Raw genomic sequence first — 20,276 nt, 5'->3', positions numbered from 1 at the left:
AAATTACATTTCTTCAGAAAGCTTTTGTGTGCTGCTTTTGTCATCAAGCTTGTCCCACTTTTCCTACAGACTCCTGTTTAACATGCATCTTCCACCTTCCTTTAAAAAAAAAGAAAAAAAAGGCAGGAGCCTTACAAAGCACCAAAGTAAGTTCAATCAGTGTACTGAGCAAAGTTCTCACTGATATGAAAAACTCTGAACCTGTCCTTTTCTTTCCCAGCTGCACTTTTCATGAGTCCAGCTTGGTCTCAGATACAACACGCAATGTGTTGTAAGATGCTGTGTACGCAATAGTGCAGGAGAGGAAGCTCAGAATGGGACTTAATTCCCTCAGCACTGTAAGCACTGCATGTCATGCATATCTACAGCAAGGTATCCAAGTAGCAAGCAAACTCTTTCTGTCCTCTGTCTTTATTTCAGAGGCTCTAATCCTGCCCTGGGTTCCACCACCTGCAGTTAAGATGGACAATGCTAGTAGGATGCACCCAACATTCCACAAGTGGACTTTCCCTTTTCACTTTCCCTTCTCCAGATCACTACACCCAAAAGGGAAAAGGCTATTCAACATTTTGCACAATGAAAACTTAAGATCTTAAAGTCCCTTACACAAACTGAGTTATGCACAAGTGCTTGGCTTTGGGTGCATAACACACCCCAATCAACTTCTGTCTGTGCTGCATACCACATATATTATAATGATAGTTTTCAACAGAAATGGATTTCAGTGCTCCTCTAAGCATCACAGCTGTAGCAATAATCAGTATGTGCGATTTAGGCATACATGAAAAACACACAACCAAGAAGGGCTGGGTTTGAACATGGCAGAATTAATATATACTACTTCTGTGTTTGTTAAAAAACATTTTTTAATCTATCTGTATTTAATATAGATATAAAAAACCCTAAACATAGTCTCTTAACAAGACCATGTGCAGCTTACTCATATTTCTCTGAAGAACTGCAACATTTTGCTTCTTTCTTTATTCCATCTAATATTATGGAAAGGCAGGGTAGGGAAAGTGGAAAATAAGGTCAAAAATGTTTACTTCAACTGTACAGGTTTTTTAATATGAGTTCCCAGCAAGTTTTGCTTTCCTTTTTTTATTTCTATCCAACATCATTCTATCCAACTAATTCTTCAATCTTGTTCAACATACCACCTTCCTTCCTGAGAAAAAGTAAATCTCCAATATTGACTAAATTTCACCCTCTGTGATAGATGTACAGAGAAAGAGAGCTTACGAAATAACTAAAAAGGTCTCCCTTGCTCCCCACATTCATTTCAGCACTATTTATTAAAGAGTTTAAGAGGCACTTTTTGCATGGATAACCAAGTTGCATCAGTGAGTTGCTGCGTATTTTTAAATAAATGAAATTAGAGATGCACTCTGTATCTCTCCCTCACCCCCCAAGTGCAGAGAATGCAACATTATTTTCACCTTTTTTCCCCTGCAGTAAAAAGGAAGACAGCACCGCTGGGTAAACAAACCCACATGAGGGGTGTACCACTAAACCTAATCTTGAAGGAAAAAACCCAACTCATACCGCCATTACCACCACGACAGATGGTAATCGCACAGAAAACAGATGCATGCGCTGCATGTCATTTGAAACAAGGTTGCAAATAAGACCAGTAGAAGCATCAAGGGATATCCTTATATGTATAAGCAGAATGAAGAGGCAGCTCTCGGCTCCTTAAGCTCACTGTCCAAGCAACAGATTAAACAGCTAGAGAAAGACAAAACCAAAAACTTATGGAGACCACAACAGACCACTGGTCAAAGTGCTTTGCACAGTATCAGAAGACATATGTCTGGACAGGGTAATGCAAGAAGATCCCTAATGAGTCAAACCATTCTCCAGCCAAGCATATTTAAATAATTCCCCTCTTCAGCTGTGTCATGGATTTGAGCAAAAGGGCTTCAATGAATTCCTTTTGGTCTAAGACAGACCTTGTACTGCCATCACGAACCACTGGGCTTGGATGCACAGCCCACATGGCTTCTGCACAGCCATGCCACGTACAACAGTATGCACTCTCAGACTCAGCACATCACACATTAATAAGACACTTAGACTCAGATGGCACTTAAACTTGCACCAAGGGTCCACGTTTGCAAGGCTGTACTTCGGACAAGCATTCAGTCCTTGCCTGGATCCTACCTCTGAGCTTGCCACCACTATACAGCTAGCAGCAGGATCCAAGGATGCTCACTAGCTCTACACTAGAGAAATACAGCTGCAAACTGGGAGCTGGCTACCTGCAAGGGGAAAACACCTCCTGGAGGAAACTCACAACTTGTTTGTGGGGGAAATGACCGCTCTCTTTCTGTTGGCAGAAACACCCCACTGCAAACCCGAAAGGGGTTCTGCCGATGCACAGATTCTGGGTGTGCTGCTGGACATGCGGCTCGCAGGGAAGTTCAGCATCCCGAGCTCTGCAGTCTGAGCCTTTCCAGCCTCCCAAAGGCAAGCTGGACCTTTCTGGAGGAATAACTGCTTCCCTATCTTCCCCCTAGGCTCGCACCGTCCCTGCTGCCCAGCTCTAGGCTCACCTAACACCCCTTGGCAGACAGAAGCCCTGTTTATCATGCCTCAAATGCTGAACTCCAACGCCACGGCCACTACCCCCGCTCTCCTCTGTGAGGTGAGAGCCCACATTCATCGACAAACAGTTTCTCTTACAGATTTTCCAGATGGCATTTCCCCCTCCCAGTGTGCACACACACTCCCACCGCAAATAATGAAACCGAAGCCCTCGAAACAGCCACAACAAAGGAGATACTGTTTGACTACCAAACATTGGGGTCCTTTTTAAAGTACCAGGAAGGGAAAATTAAATAAATGGGCAAAGACAAGCGGCAGCAATACACAGTAATCACAACGCACAGCAGAAGTAGCCTTTCTCCTAACAAAGAATCACCAGTCATACCGGCATCCCCCCTTCGAGCGGCACACAGTCTGTCTAAAACCCACAGATTATTCGTATCACTATCAAAGTTATTAAGGTAGAAACAAGGACACATTGTTCCTCCCATACCTAAACGAACCAGGGTCAATATCCTTTTTCCTGCAGGGAATTTGACAGTTTTCAGTCAGAATCATCTTGTCACATAAAACCAGCCAGAAGATGCCTCAGGGTTACAGGTTCTGCTTCAACCTCTCTTCAGCCTCAGACCTTACATAAGCATAGCTGTCAGCTGGGATACAGTCCTTGATGTTTTTAATTATTTTGCTTAGGGGAGAAAAATATTACTTTTATAGCGCCCTTTATGTATATGGGAGTGAGGCATAGACTGAGGTGGTAGCTTGGATTTACAGCCGTAACACTAGATACTATTAAATGTCATATAAAGGATTATGATGTTTTTTGGGGTTTTTTTTTTTTAAGATATGTGAAAATTATCCACAGAAGCACTGTGTTCAATTAAAACAGTACTCTTCACCTTTCTGACTTTTTCTCCCCACACCCCCATGGATGTTGTGAAGGCATATTTGTATTATGGCAGCAATCAGGCTTTGATGCACGTTAAAAGGACTTGATGCTCACAGCACATGACTAAGTGAGCATGAACTCCCAGTGCAACACCCCAGCTAAAAGAGAATGAGATCACTGGCTTCAGAAACAGCAGGACTGGAAGTGGGAGGAGTATTCCCCTAATAATCATCATTAGGGAAACTATTCCTGGGAAATGAGCTCCTGTGGTCACTTAACACAGAGTTTTGAAAAGGAACTGCAAATGTCCCTGTGTTTAGAAAGGAACTGCAAGAAGAGCTCCATATCCAGAAGATATCCCACACAGGGAAACACCAAAGAAGTGCAGTTCATTTAAACTGTATCCAAGCAGAAATCAAGAGGGAACTTCATCACAGCCTACAAACACCCAGGGAAAGAGGTTTCCGAGAGCAGATGGTTCTTTAGTCCAGCAGGGAAAAAGGCCATAAAGAGGTCTCATATGTGGGACTGGAAGCTAATGGAGGTCTGACTGGAAATAAAATTGTCAATTATTAACAGCAAGCATAAGTAATCACCAAAACACCCACCACTAAATCAAAACTGACATTTTTCAGACACTGCTGGCCAAGTAGAAGTTATAGGTTTGATTCAAAGTGACCTACTGAGATTTTGGACCTTGGACGTATAGAAGGTCAAAAGTCTTCTCATCCTTTAAAACTGCAGATGCTGACAAGGACTGACTGCTATCCTTCCACACAAAAATCACTCAAATGCATGCCATCACCATCAAACGGCTTCCTCCCCATTTCTTAAACACACAAAAGTAAAAAAACCCACAGAGGCGGAAAGTTGCATTGGAACGTGCTCACAAAAAATATCAGTATGGCTTTGACAGCATCTTTTCAGAGCACAAGTCAATTTCTTTGCCTAGTTCCATTTTCTTTAAAGTCAGTACTGAGGAGGTTCCACTTGCACTGTTCACATTTCAGTGACTCAGTATTTGGAGGGAAATAGAAGCAGGACAATGAACACATATATAGCCCATACATAAAAACAGGACACATAATAAGCTATTTACATCTAATAAAGATACGATATATATGATTTATATATACACTCTATATACATATTTATAATGTATACATATACAGATATACAGATAAAATACATGAAGACCACCCTGAACCTGAAGCCCATAGGTTCCTCTACACGAAGAGACAGCATGTGACGCTGATTACTACTTGCAGACTCCATACATAAGCAAGCATTTCCCTGTACAAAGTGCTGCCTGCAATGAGGGCTGGATTTATTGTTGAAGGGCTGTTTGCACTGGAGAAGTGGAAGCCATATACAATAATTTTGGGGGGTTTGTTTGTTTGTTTTGGGTTTCTTATTTGTTTGGGTTTTTTTCTTTTTCAAACCGTGAATGGAGATGGAGTTGAAGCTTAAAAAGAAAATTTAAGTTTTAAAAGCACTTTACAGGAAAAAATAACCTCAGCAGTAAAAAACCCAGTAACAATACAGGCTATATTCTGGGGCCAGACCCGGTTTTGGCACAGCTAAGCATAAAATAGAAACATACCATTTCTGCTATCACTCTGTCAAACCCTTAGCCAAGGCAAGCCGCTTGAAATCCAAGAGTAACTTCAAAGCATTCCTGAGCAGCAAAGCATGAACAGGAGGGGCAGGTGGGGACCAAGACTAGTCTCAAAAGCAGAGAGAGCCCTTGGGGGATGGGGAAAGGAACGCACCGGCCACCAGGCCACAATTTGAGGATAGAAACCATACAAATGACTAGTCAGCTGTTCACTGTCTCTGCCCTGCCAGGCTCACAAAGTAAAAAACACACACAAAAAACAAACACACACCTACCGCGAACCACCTTCATCACTTGAGCTGATCCCTGAGTATGAAGATGCTGCAGCCTCTGCCTCTGTGTTCCTGCTGCACACCAGCCCTCAGTATTACTTGTACTCAGCTCTTGCCTACAGATCTCACATGTCCAAAACAAGGGGTATCCACTGTCCTAAAGAGTTTGCGCCTATGGCTGACAAGACGAAGCATGGGAGAGCAGAGAAGGACCCTACACTCGCATCTCAAGTCACACAGGAGGCTAACTGTAGTCCCTGCTCAAACTTGGGTCTTGCCTTGCTCCTGGCTGTCTGACCCACAGCCCTCCCTTTCCAAAAGACTGCAGAGACTGGCAAACTAAAGACAGACATGCACCAACCGTAACAGAAAATAAAGCTTTTTTCCCTAACCGTTTACAGCTGTCAGAAGTGAACCTGTGCCCCAAAAGGCCCTGATGCACAACAAGAGCTCTCCCTTATACATCAGCTCTATTCTCAGCCTCCCCTCCCAGCTTCTTCATTTCCTTCCAAGAAGGATTTTCCACTTCACAACTACCCACTGTGCTTCTCCGCAGCTACTCTGCAGTTGTTTCAAAAACCCCAGGGCTCACAACTAGAAAGTGGAAACCTGCTGTGAGAGAGGTGGCAGTGCAATCAGTGCGGATCATTGGTACACGGGATGCAGCCTCCTTTTTCATGTTACAGCCTGGAGCCCTCACCAGGGCAGATGCCTTATTCACCAGTTCAGGCAAACAAAAGTTCATGGTCAGCCAGCTGCAAGCAAGCAGGTCAGGCCTATAAATCTCTCTTTCTAGTATCTTCAGTCTTAAAAGTTTATGCAAAATTGAATATAAGAATAGATTCTCGGGAGGGGGAAAACCAAACAACTAAATGCCAGATGTCTTGCACACATCTGCTTTAAAATAGTTATTCTCGCCAGTGCTTTCATAAGCTGGAGATTTAGCAAATGACACCTTCAGAGACCCCACACTAGCAACAAGCTGCAAGTATTCAGAAAAGTTCTTCTGCACAAAGCTGGGGAAAGAGCCTCAATACAGTGAAGTCAGAAGAGTGAATAACTGGGGAAAACCAGTGTTGGGACCTTGATCTTATAGACATTTAAGTATGTTCTCACCTTGAGGTCAGCTGGGCTTCTTGGGAGAGTTAAACCCAGGCTTATGAGTTTGCCAGGTTTTACACTTCTAGCACTTTTAAAAAAACCTCTATGTAAGATTTACAATTATATGAATAGGTCAATTTAGTCATTGTAGAAATTGTGGTAATGGCCGGCTAGTGGCCAATGAGAATGGCTCATGGCAGAAGTTAATTGCTCCCCTGCAACAGTGAGCAAGAAGGTGCTTATGGAGTCAGAGCGATCATTCACTCCACTGTAAGGGCTGAAAGGAAACATTAAATAAGATTTTCAGTAAGGTTGTCAGAGACTTGATGGGGGAAAAAACAAAAGACGGAAATAGACACTGAAGGGCTTTAACATGTCTTGAAGATCACGTGCCTAAAAAGACAGGCCTTTTTCTCAGCCCCCCTGTACTCTGGGGCTCTGGGACCCCACACTTGTGAATACACAGATGAAAACGGCTGCAGACATTGAGTGCCATTGAACCAGATGGAGCCAAATCCCAAAATCCAGTTCCCTCTTCCAACAGGCTGGCATGGACTGAAGGAGGAGGGCAGAAAGGCAGATAACGGAGCAACACTACGTGGGGCTGGCCTGGTGGCAGCACACTTGCTCCGGTGCCGCGGGGCTGGGACCAATGTCTGGGGTCATCCTGGGCCCACACAGATGGCACGACCCTGCCCCAGGACAGGCCACAGCCCTGTCATTCCTGCCTCCCCGCCATCTCCAACAGGCCTGTCACCATGGAAACAAACCTCAGTTTTTAAGGCTATTTTTAAAGGCAGGCAGGTACATTTCCCTTTAGGACACCAGACCCGTGTGTACCAGCCACCCCTTGTCCCCCATCGTCACAGGTGGCCTCCCTCTGGCAGTGCACGACTGACCGGCAGGCCAGCCCCGCACAGGGCTCGGCAGCCGCCTGCCCGTTCCCGGCACAGAGATGGCACCCGGTGCCCGAGCAGCTGATTAGCGTTACACAATTAACATGCACCAAGTTAGAAGTGAAACGGGGAGCCAGCTTGCATCTCAACATACACTAGCACACGGCACCTGAAAAATTGCCTTTGCTGAAAGGAGTTTGCAGATTCAGGTCACACTAACACAGTAACTGCTGGTGTGACAGCGACAATAAGGCACGTTAACAGGCGCCACTTCCCAGTACGTGTTACCTAGCCATATGGGCTAAGGGGCCTGGCCCTAGAAAATCCTGAGTTTTCCCCCTCCTCGCACTTCCCCTGTCTTTGCCTGCCAATAAACACCCACTGGCCTGGGAGGGGATGGCATTTCTGCACACCCTGGGAAACAACCTGCCAGCGCATACTGCCAGGGCAACTGCTAAGAGACTTACAAAGAAGAAACATCGCATTACTGACTTCACTGCAAAGCAAGAACAAAACCTGTTTGCCATGTGCTTTGCGCACACCACCAGGCCCTTAGTCTCCTAGAGCTAAGGGCGAAGCTCTGAAATGGCATCCGCATCCAGCTTAACTACTCTGTGACATCCTCCTCCTCCTCGCACTACTTGCTGACCGCAGGCACGCAGGTCCCCAGGACGTGTGTCCATAGCATGTGTGCACACATGCATGCAAGTGTCATACATGAGCCTCCTCACTAGCCTGTTTCTACTTCCAGTCCTGCAGGGCAGGGTCCTGCAGAACCATGAAGCCTCGCCATGGAAAGACCATGAAAACACGACAGCTGTAAGAGCTCACCAATCTGCCCAGTGGGGTGGTTATTGGGAGAACATCAATTTTTTGCATTTTCTTTATATAAGTCCCTCAGCCAACCTCCTTTCTCAAACCCTGCCACTCCACAAAACCACTCGCAGTTCCCCGGCAGCAGGAGATCATGCTGAAGCACAGGGACCTCCCCCTCCACACCCTGTACCTCCTGCTCCCCAAAATGACAGCAGTGCTCCCAGTACCTGTCCCCTTAATCCACCAAGGGGACTGGCATTCACCAGAGTTGTCAGGAGGACTGTGTACCTCCACCATCTAACAATAGAGATGCTTTCAATCTCCAGTGTCAAACACTGCAGTATTGCCACCCACAAAATCCCCCTCTCCTGCTCTCACGGACTCAAGGACTAAAAAATCATCAGGGTGATACCTTTGAGTATCTATCAGACAGACATGTTAACTGTAATTCTGCAATTTCCTCAAGTACTTCTCTGAGCTTCACTGTTTTGAAGTCGATAGGTATTGAAAGGTCGTGAGCGTGATTCCAGGGTTAAGATTAAATAGAATCCCAAACACCAAGAACAACTCCCCCTCCTCCTCTCACTCTGCAGAGTGAACAGAAGATGAAATGCTTTCCATTCATTTTCTATTTTTAAACCCACTTATTAATGTTTCTTGGCTTTTTAAAACATCATTTGACTACAGCTCTATTAATTACCCAGTGGTCTCAGCAGTATGAATTTCTTCAGGATTTTTCCCCAAAGGAAACTCCCCTCACTTTTAGCCTAGTTTGAAGCTTCTCCCTGTCAACTTCCAGAGAAGCTTCGTTTCCGAAGTTTCTTGCGCTTGTTTCTCCTGCCACAGTTAATATCTCCTGTATGTAGTAATTTAAAGATATTCACAGAAAACATTTAGGAAATATAAAACGGGAAGGCTTTACATGATGTTTCCAGATCATCTCCAAAAACCCTGTCTCACATTGAAAAGCCTTCTCACAGGTTTTATTAGTTGTCCTCTTGTGAAATCTCTAACAGACCGCATCTTCTTTTAAGAGAGCACTTTAGACTACAAAACTGTCAGCCTTTGAAAACTCATGTCCTGGTGGATCTTCATAAACAGCTTAGCTTGTTAATGCTTAGACATAAGCACTAATCTCTCTCCCTTTTATTGTGATGCAGCTTAGTACTCTACTGCTTTTTCACTGTAAGGCTAATGTTGAAGAAATAAACCAATTATTAGGAGTGAAAGTCTGCCATGGTCATTATTCCTAATAGTTACCAGATATTCATGGCCTTGCCCCTCCACCAACCACTAGGTTTTACCTTGAATTGCCCTTCCTGCCAGCAGGAATCTTCACACCAGAATAAGCAGGTTGGATCTCTTCTTCCCACCATTCATTCCTGCATTTCCCTTTTTTCCCCTCCAGATGTTTATAACTGCTGAATTTAAGATAACTGCTAAAAAATGCTGTTGGTTTTCATAATTTTCTATGCATCACCACTTCCCACAACCACAGAATCTATAAAATCGCAGTTATGTCTTTACAAGATCACCAATGACTTCTTGATGGGCACTATTTTTTTCTTTGCCTTTTTTTTATTTTCTAAAAAGGAAAAAATTCCCTAGGACTTCAGCAAGACAGGTTTTAAGACTGGGGCAGCATCTGAAGTTACATTCCTACACATGTATTTGGAAACATAAATAAGATGACCTGATTTTCATTTTGGCGTACCACAAAGCTCCAGATACTCACTACTGAAAAACAAGTGTAGTTTAAAAGATTTGTTTGTTTGTTCTTAACAAACCTGAAATTACGTAGCTTTGAAGGGACCTCTGGAGACCATCTTGCCCAGCTCCTCATTCAGAGTACGGCCAGTTTGGATCAGGTTGCTCAGGGCCTTGCCTAGCTCAGCTTTGAGTATCTCCATGGATGAAGACTTCACTGGCTCTCTGGACACCTGTTCAAATGTCTGACCCACTCTCACGGTGAAAATTATTTTCCTAACACCCAAATGGAATTTCCTTTCTTGCAACTTGCAACCATTACCTCTTGTGCTATTATCACTGTGTATCCTATTATCACTGTATCTCAGAGGATTCCATCTTTGTCTTCTCTGCACCCTTTCATCAGACACCCTGTCATCACAGAGAGCAGTAAGATTTACCCTTCGCCTTTTCTCCAGAAGACCAAACAAAACCCACCTCACCCTTTCCTTACATGTCATGTTCTACAGTACCCAGACTTCATGGTGGTCCTCATTTGACTCATTTGGTTTATCAGTCTCCATTTATCTTCAACAACTGCAGAAACAAGTGTATTTCTGGCTCTTCTCCCATTTCTTTTTGATGGGCACTTTACTTCTAATTCAAAATGTTTACAGTGCAAAGTTAGTAACTTCTACTGAGAACAATTTCCCTGTCTATGGACAAGTTTCTTCATTCACAATGCCTGAAGACTGAAAACAAACAAATCCCTTTTGTGATGTCATTGTAGGTATATCAATTAGAAAAGAGCATTCACATGCACCCTTAGTGTATCATCACCCCACCAGGAACATTTCATTACTGCATCATCATGACAAACGAACAAGGGCTCAGTGCTCAGTGTGTGTTACCTTCATTAAAGTTGTCATCAGTCGAGATGTGGGTCAGGGGAGACTGGGGTCGAGAGTCCCCACAGAGGGAGTAGCTGTGTTCTGCCTGGATGAGTGGTGCTGGGGACGCCGGAGACAGTTCCACCTCCATTATTTCATTCTTCTCAGACAAGAAGGGATCATTCAAGAGCTGGCCTAGGACATCGGGTGAAAACTCATCCAGGAACTCTGTGAAGTGCTGTGGAGATAAAAAGGGGAGGGGGGGGAAAGTTTATCTCCCTGCCTATCTGTCATCCCAACAACAGGAGAGCATTGATCAGAACAATTCGAGTATCTGCACTGGGCATCTGTGCCAGTCAGCAGCAGGATCTACCAGCCCTGCCTAACTACCTCCTCCTCCAATCACTACTTCAAGCTGAAGAGCTACAGCTAGAACAAAAGTCCTCTCAGATGCATACATTACAACAGAAGAGCCTGTGATTAACTTCCAATGAAAACAGAAGCATGGTAGTCATGTCCTGAAGCAGCCTCCTCCCCCCACTCCAAAGGTAATCACTACAGCATGCCACCAAAAATGGAAAAGCACATTTCACCCAGACAGCATGACAGATCGTGAAGAATTTATCATCAGAACACTCTGTGTGTGGAATAGAATATATTGGGTTAACATTCACTGAGGCAGAGAGGAAAAAGGAAACACACTCAGACACAGACTCCAACACCACATATGATTATTTTAGCTGCACAGAACATACAGCGCGCTCTAGGAAAACGGGTCCATGCACGTCCCCGGCCAAGCAATTAACGCATTTTCTATAAAACAGGCTTCCTGGCTGATTTATGTATCTATTTTAGAAGTTGCATTCCACCTAGGACTAGAGGCCATACCGAGCTTCTAGGCCCCAGAGCTAAAGCTCCTGACAGCCAGTACTAATTACCACTTTACCTATTACACTGAATTCATTACACTGACAGCACATGTTATGGCTGTATGTAGTAGAATAACTTTCTGTTTGTTTCTTATTCAAAATGAGCACAAACAAAATCTCACTATCTACCCTTGAGACTCCAATGCAGTTCCCATCAATAGCCAAAAACTCTGCACCTCTTCTTGGTTTTGTTTCCAATGTCAAAAGACTACATCTTTGACAGACCAAGAAACTGTACTGCAAGAAATCATTCCTGCTCATCTCATTCACACAAAGAATCCTATTTTTGTACAAAAATACTTTTACAATGAATTGTAACTAGCTTTTCTGAACAATCAGGCATTATCTGCCATCTCATATAAGAGTCTTTGTCGACTGGGGCATGATCCTACAAAAGTCTAAGTCTGTTTGATTTGCCCTGTTTTTGCAAGTAGTATTGATCTTGGCTCTTTGTCTTGCTCTCTCCTGCAGAAACAAACATTGAAATTCAAGATTCGCCTTCCTGTAGGCTAAATTAAGAATTAAACAAGTCAATATTGTACAAACCCATGAGGGAAGCGGTGTGCTCGCACCCCCATGCACGCACATTTTACAGCTCCAGCAGCACCTGTGGCCCTGAAGCCTCATGCTGGAAAACACTGAGCACAGCCGTCTCTCAGAGTCCCCTCCAAGTTCAAGTGCCTCTTCCAAGATGCTCACGAATGCTAACTGTGCCTTCTTTCAAAATTAATAAGGCTTCAGTCAATTCTGACTGACACTGAGGAAAAGAAAATATTTACTAAACATAAGGTAATAAACAGAGGACCACAGTTGCTATGCTGGAATAGCAAGCTAGCTTAAAGTAAAGCTTTTACAAATGGCAAAACAGATTTGTAGTCTCATATTTACTCACTGTAAATGATAACACTACTAAACAAATGCTCAGATGACTCAGCGAGAGGGTCATGACCACCTTAGAAAGCCTTGTTTATTTTAATTTTGATACCCAAGGACTCACTAGCACTTCACATCCAGGGCTACCTCCCAACATCTGCAAGGATAAAATCATAAACTACAATTCCCCACTACGCAAAGAAGAAAGAAAAAGGATGCTCAAGACTAGTTGAACACCCTGGTACATCAACATAGACACTGAGTAAAACAGGGTAGACAGCCATGAAAGTGTAAACAAGAGACAGAAATGCTTTCCAACCACAACAGAAGTCAAGGATGAAGCTATAAAAAAGCAGTGACTTTCTTAGGGACAATTTTTTCCCCACGGTCTACACACTCTTTTCATTCGGGCTAATGGCGAGAGTCAATTATATTTGTTTATGTATCTTCCTAAAGCTGGCTAGAACATTTCCCTCTGTCTAATTCTTGCATGCATTATTCTGACTGATGACTAGCAGATGCTGAAATATGGCTGCTACAATATTTGTACCCTGCTTTCTACACACAGCTAATTTTATCACCAGTGTCATCCAATCTGAGGATGTCATCCTTTAAAATATCATACCTAAGTGCTGACTTAGTCTGACACTGTTTAGATGTTCTAATTTAACAGATTCAACTGAAAGACAAAATGACCATAGGCTACTCACCTATTTTTGGCAAATTCACAAATAAAGATTTATATTAACCTTCTGTCTATTACTGCTTTGATATGGAAGAAATTCATGTCAAATGTTCTTTTACTTCTTCCATTTGATTCAAGTTAGGTACGTTAGATTATTTTTTTTTCCCTTTCTGAATGGGGAATTTTCCTAAAACCGCTTCAGGAAAAGCAAAAAACCAAAACAAACATTCAACTTCCCAAAACCAGAGAGAAAGACGACTTTGGGGTGGGGAAGGATGTTCAACATGTTCATCAACATTTGTGCTTTCTCCTTTTCACATGCAGCTGCAAAGGAAGAAAAGAATTTGCGTTTACAACAGAATTGTCTGATAGCAAATAAATGGTCAATGAGTTTTTAAAATGATTCTCAAGTTTCATTATAATTTTTAATCTTACGGTCTGTGATATAACTTTGAATACCAGTCAATAGAGAAGCCTCAAACAATTGCCACAGGTCAGACTGCACAGCTACTGAACTCAGGGAACAGACAGTTTTAGGGATCTGGACTTCTCCTCACTAGGTAATTACAAAAACCACCACCACTTGATTTACAGGAATCTTTCATATGTTATACACATCTCTACCACAGTGAACACTTAAAGCTAGCTTGCTTTGATTTTTCTTTTTTCTTTAAGAAAACAATTGACTCATTGAAAGCGGCTCCATTTGCTTAGAGCATTAAAAAAGAAAAGGCATCTGAGCAGCAGCTACAGCAGAAACCATCCGGGAGCAGTTAGGCCTCCAGCTCCTTCAAACTTCCACCTACACCTAAACTGCTCCCTCTGTCTTTTCAAAGCACATTCTCCCATTGCCAGCTCTCCTCTTCCTCCTCTCCGCGCTCCTCTCTCTGCTTCTGCATGCACACTGGCAGTCATCAGCCACTTCCAAAGCTGGAAAGCCACAGAATAACCCTCAATTCTGACACGGCAGCAACCACCTCTGCGCTCAGGAACAGGAAAGGGCAATTTAGGGAGGAAACTGAGAATTTTACCCTTAGAACCTGTATATGTATTTGCTTGCAAAAGAAAGGAATTCTTTGTGTGTGGCTTTCAGCTTGGCATCTTTCACCCAGAGAGTTCACCTTTAAAAAAGAAAAAAAAAAAAAAAAAGAAAAGAGCACTTGCATTGAAAATGTGCCATTTTTTCTTCTTTTCTTTTTTTGTTTTTAATACCTCTGTAGACAGCTCCATTGCCAGGTTCCTGCTATCCTCACACCCCACTGGCAGCCACAGCATTAATTGTAGACATGTGTTGGTACAAGGAGTCTGCCTGAATCATTAAACTATTCTCTGTACATAGCAGAGAGATGTGTTCAGCTGGGATTTTAACCTCTGTAAAAAGTCATGGATTTAGGACACATGTAACCTTATCTTCTGCTTCCTCCAGAACCTTGAAAAGACAAACAAAACAGCAGTGCTCCTGTTTACAGAGAGAAAGTAAACTGCATCCCCACGGAGTTTCACCACCAATCTGGTTGGACATTTGCTCCTGCCTATAACCCAGGTGCTTTTGGGGAACACAAAACACCTACAGACATCACCCCATGGTAAGCAAACAGAGGAGAGCTCTTATATCTGGGTGTGCAGCAGATTTTGGATAGCTCTTCGAAAGTAGTATTTGGCTGCAGACCAGCTGGGCCACGGGCTGCAGCTCTCCACAGCATCTGCCTGTTCCTGCCAAACAAAGGCCCTTTTCTCCAGCTCTGCCTAAGGGACGAGGTTTTTGCCTAAGGGACGAGGTTTGGGTTTTTTTCTTTCTTGTCTGATCAAATGAACATCTCTCAAGTAAAACAGAGACTCAGGTTTTACTAGGTGCATGGCAGTGCTGGCTTCTCCGCCGGGTGACCTGAAACCAGACAAGAGCAGCACTAGCCCCAGTTGTCTAAAGATGTGACATTTTCATGACTAAAATGAAACAGTCATGTTCAGAAAATTGACTTTCTAAGAACGCACTAAAAAAGGAATGAAGAGAAGTCAAGAGCCCCAGATAACACTTCATAACTATATTTAAGTTATTAAACAAGTGACAGGCTTTGCTGAGCCTGGAAAACGCACTGCATCAGCTGCAAATCCCGCACACCGACTGTAGCAGCACAATCCACCCTTTCCAGCAGAGCCAGCCAGAGGGGAGCTGCAGCGGCAGCACCCTGGCACACTGCAAAACAAGCCCTGCTCTCCAAGCAACCCATGGCAAGCCAGCCTACATGCAACGTGCGGGTGTGAGAACTACCCATGAATTCAAGATATTCCCCTCCTGGGAATTAATGGTTCTGTCCTGGCTCACCCTGAGGTCTTCCCATCCTGGAGGGATCAATCCCTCCTCCACAAGAGGAACTGCCCAGGTGGGAGCATCCCTTCTACCCAACAGGCACACACGGGATAAAAATGAAGCCCACCATCTACCCGTAGGTACAAAACTGCCTGATATTTATCTCTTGTAAGGCTTGATCAGCAATAACGGGGGGGTGGGGGCTGCACCCTTACTTCTCTATCAAAGGAATCAGAGTGCATGTAATGTACAAGGCAGTGCTAAGAGGGAAGAAAGGTGAGACCACAAACCAGCCCCCATCCGCGGGGAAGTAAACATGCACCAGAAGCATGAATTTGCCCCCTCCTCCCCGCCCCGCCCCCCCCCCCTTTCCTCTCACATTAAGTTAACAGGGAGAAAAGGGAATAATTTCTTCAGCAGCTCTTTTGTCGTTTGCATAAACAAAGGTGCATAGGAGGTAAAACACTAAATATAACAAAAGATAGCAGCATTTCTAGTTAATAGCATCAAACAGACCAAGAAATGTGGCTACATGGAGATACCATCTCCTCTTCAAGGAACCAAGCACACATTTCACAGACATCTGGCAGCCGCTTATATGGCAGCTTAGGAGGTCTGAGTAGGAGTCACAGCTGCTAACAAAAAGCTGCAAGCTCTGGGGCATCCAGGCAATGTGCCAGTTGTTAAAGATGGCACATACATGCCAGTCAGCCTTGAGCTCTAGATTTGACCGCATGGCAGGAGCTGTAAAAGGTATCACACACCTCGCGATCAGCTCTGCCTGGGTTTGCAAGCGCAGCATCTACCCATAAGAGCCTGGAGCAGAGACCTGCCCTTTTTAGCTAATGAAGAACGGGGCCCAGAGGTGCTGCTCATGAACATCTGCACACACAAGCCTACCAATAATGACAATGCATCAGAGAAGTCCGTGACTTTCTGCATGCCCAACCCCAAGGTTAAACGCCAAAGCACAGGTTAAAAAGCTTCCTCAAGGCAGGTGTTTTCTTCCCAGACATGTTGCTGCTGGTGCTGTTGACTTCCCTGTTGCAAGTTCATTGGCAATGGACTGGAGGTGTCAGTGTGCGCCGGCTTCCAACAACAAAGACAACTGCTCAGAGTACTTACTGGCACTTGGGCATCAGTTAATTTTCAGAGATTCAAACACAAATTCTGAAGATTTTCAGGTGTATCACTTCCCTCAACTTCTTCCCTTTCTAGAAATCCTTTGTGTTTGCAGTAGGGAAGCTGGCCACCACTGGCTCTTCTCCAAACTCAGCCATGGCTTGTATCGCATGGTACCAACCTTTGTCAGGTTTGAGAAGAGCTACTGATTGAGCCCCTGTAGCCTCACCTCTGCAATTCACTCACATATGCCCTGCAGGGAACAGAAAAGCTCCTCTACTGGCATGGGGTGCGTTGATACAACACTGTTACAAGGCACAGATCCAAGCTCCTGCTGCATTGCTCTTACAAGGATGAGAAACAAAGGACAGCCTGGCAGCAATACAATATTTTTCCATAAGACGGATTCCAAAGATGGGGGTTGAAAGAGAGACAAGACCAACCCCACAAAGTCATTCACCAACATCCCCACAGCGAGAAAGAGTGGAAGAGCAGAAGGCTGCACCCTATACAGTTTGACACATCAGGGTGCTTACCTTTGGTATACATTAATTTGCGTGAGGGGGAACCAACTATATTTGGCAGCAAATATTTGAAAAAATTAATGCAACCACACCTGAAATGGCTGAAATCTGATTTGCCAAGTGACCCTTTGGACAGACCACAGTATTGAGCACGCAGCTGCAGGCACATCTAACTGCTCACTCTTAAACAGGACACTGAGATCCTCCCTCTCAGCCTGATGAAGGACCAAAATAACTGCAAGAGCTTTCTGATGGCAGCAAAAAAGTCTTAGATGCAGCTGTAGCAGAAAACAGAGACTGAGGACTGTAAACAGTCCACCAAGTCACGCCTAAAACATGCTGATAACACAGTACAGAGATTTACACTACCCTGGCTTATTTACCTGCCAAGGGCAAACAGAGGGAAACTCAGATTTCTAGGTGTTTATCTTCTACAGTAAAAATCAAAACAAAGACACAGAGAAATAGTTGCTCAATTATTTTACTCTACTATAAAATCTTTACTGTCTAGTCGTTAACTGCACTGGAATTACCTCATTTGCAGGAGGATAAGAAGAGTAACATGAAATTGGTGTTTGAAAACAGTGGAGAGATCCACCGTAACAGCAGATATGATTGTTTGGAGTCTCACACCAGTAATTACTCATTTTAAGCATAAAAAAAATAATCTGTATGGATTAAAAAAATCCACTAAGAGAATAACATTCAGGTTGTGTCATCAGTAAAACAAATGCCAGGAAATTCAGAGCTAATAGATTTACATGGTAATTAAATCTGCACATCTTCCCAACTTGCTCAGGTTACACAGCTGGAAATGCTGAAGTTCATGCTGAGCAAATCTTATAATCCACCCCATTATGCACACATGCATGCACACACTTCCACTGCAAACACTCAACTATTTCCAACCCACAATCAGCAAAGAAGAGATGTATTTATTATTAACTAACTGGGGAGATTTTTCAAGAACCATGTTTACTCCTTTGCCTTTCCTTGTTCCAATATATTCTTTCACCTTCCTTAACACCACCCCCCCAAAAAAAAAAGTATTTTGGATTTTAAAAGAGAATTAAAAACAAAATTAAACTCTGTAATAACTAGGACTAAATATGGGTTGAAAGAAAAAAGAAAAGAAAAAAAAAGAAGCCCTTGTGCAGTTGGGGCAATGGTGAGAAACAACCATGAAGTTCAGTGTCTCTCAAGCCCACTGTCTGCAAGCAGAGAAAAGGATGCCATTGCTCATTCCTAGCCCAAGCCTCTTGGGAGTCATATAAAATAGGAAAATCCTTCTCACATTCCCCTGCCCTTCCCCCAGTGCATAGTTCTTGGATCTAGTCTAACTTTTCAATAGGCTGGGTGCATGTTTTGCTATTTCCCACCCTCTCCTCCAAAGAGCCAAAGTCAGAGGAGTGAGTCATGGGGGCCAGAGCTCCAGAGCGGTGAGTCAGTGAGCTGGAAGCCCTTCAACAAGGCTCCCCCAATCTGGGTCCCTGGCTTAGACCTCAAAATACGTTATTAATTCTGTGTTGCAAGCTCACAGGTCAGATGCATTCGTTCTTTTGTCTCGGCTATTTATTTTTTTTTGCCTCTTACACCAGGCTCACTGGTATGCACTTCATTTGTCTCATAAGTCAGCTCTCGGGCTGCCAGCTTGAGCGGCAGAACCACAGAAAACTGAAACTCTCCATCATTTTTCCCCATGCCCTTCTCTTCACCCAGTGAGCAGCAGGGTCACGATTCTTTATCCCTAGTGATTGTAGAGGCTGCAAGACAAGCCTGACTGACAGGTCTGCCTTTCACGAGCCTCCAAACCACCAAGAGTAGGGGCAAGCCACCCCTTGCCACCTCCAGCCACTGTGACTCACCCTAGACAGAGAGGGTAGCTCAGCTTCCAAAACTTAGTCATTGGTGTCTCTGATGATTTCAGGCACCCAGGCAAAATACTTAAAGAGACCAGTTATGTTGTTTAAAACTATCTAGTGAAGAAAGGAACAGATGCAGTTGTTTTTTTTGTTTGGTGGGGCTTTTTTTTTTTGCCCAAGCTATACTCCAGGCATGCAATGCCGGTCATAAATATTTGTTGTGAGATAATACTAATTTGCTGGGTTACGCCCCAGGTACACCTACAGGCTCTTTGGAATGAACTTGCATTTACCGCAAGTTTTACATCTAACTAGCGTCTTCTGGTTAAGTACCCAGTGTTTAGCCAAAAAATAAGCAGTGAAGGAAAGTTTTCAGAGAAGTTGAACCCTTTATGTACAAATTTTACAATTCACCAGTGGGCATTTATGGTCTTGTTTGCTGCCCAAGAGCTTGGCAGCAAGGATAACACATTTTGCTGTTGCACAGCTGGTTTAACTTATGGCCACTTTTGAAAGAAAGTAGTTACTCCAGTTTCTTCTTCAATGCATGCAGATAGATCTTAACATTATAGCAGCGTTTTACAACATTTGGGCACACTGCACTTGGTTTCATTTACCATCTTCCCTTGCCATGGAAATGGGAGGGAAGGAAAACAAGGAAAATTCATCTCAGTCCTCATGTAACAGCATCCCTTCTCGATGGGCACAGATAAGCCCTTTTTAAAGGTCACAGCCAGCACTATTCCTCTGTTTTAAACAGAATCCACTAGTCTTGCACTCATTTTAGAGATCACAGAATATCTCAAGTTGGAAGGCACCCATAAGGATCATCAAGTCCAACTCCCAGATGGCTTTACAAATATAACGAAAGGGAGGAAAGGATAACCACAGAGAGAAGTCGGAAGTCACAGGGATTGTCCAGCTGGCCTACATGGAGACAAAACCCTCTCCCAAGGACAACTAGCACCACGCAATTCAGGGACTGTTATTTAAAACAGAGATGCTGTAACCTGCCCTGCAGGCCAGCAGCAGTTCGCTCATCTGCTCACCCTGCAAGGTCTCATCACAGTTCCCACATGTTAAGCAACACTTGAAGCTGCCAGTCTCTCCCCATGGGCACAACCTCCCAGAAACGTAACTGTCCCATCTGCACCGGGATGCTGTTAGGAGAGCCCAGCAAAATCGTAATTTCTTGTCTAGGTTCCCATTAGTGCAGGGGGCCTCCTGCAGAACGCAGATGCTCTGCAGCTCAACTGTT

General features: G+C 43.9%; 1 protein-coding gene across 1 annotated transcript in view; it reads right to left on the bottom strand.

The window, feature by feature from the left end:
- Positions 1–20,276, bottom strand: part of CREB3L2 (cAMP responsive element binding protein 3 like 2) — a 79,775-nt gene that overhangs the window by 24,263 nt on the left and 35,236 nt on the right. Inside the window, exon 2 of the mRNA XM_059816277.1 lies at positions 10,737–10,953. Coding sequence (XP_059672260.1) covers positions 10,737–10,953 — 217 coding nt within the window. The remainder of the gene's footprint in view (positions 1–10,736; positions 10,954–20,276) is intronic.

The sequence above is a fragment of the Gavia stellata genome, chromosome 4 (assembly GCF_030936135.1).
Source record: "Gavia stellata isolate bGavSte3 chromosome 4, bGavSte3.hap2, whole genome shotgun sequence".
NCBI lineage: Eukaryota > Metazoa > Chordata > Aves > Gaviiformes > Gaviidae > Gavia > Gavia stellata.
Note: the sequence above shows the minus strand (reverse complement) of the source record. Positions and strands in the feature narration are given on the sequence as shown.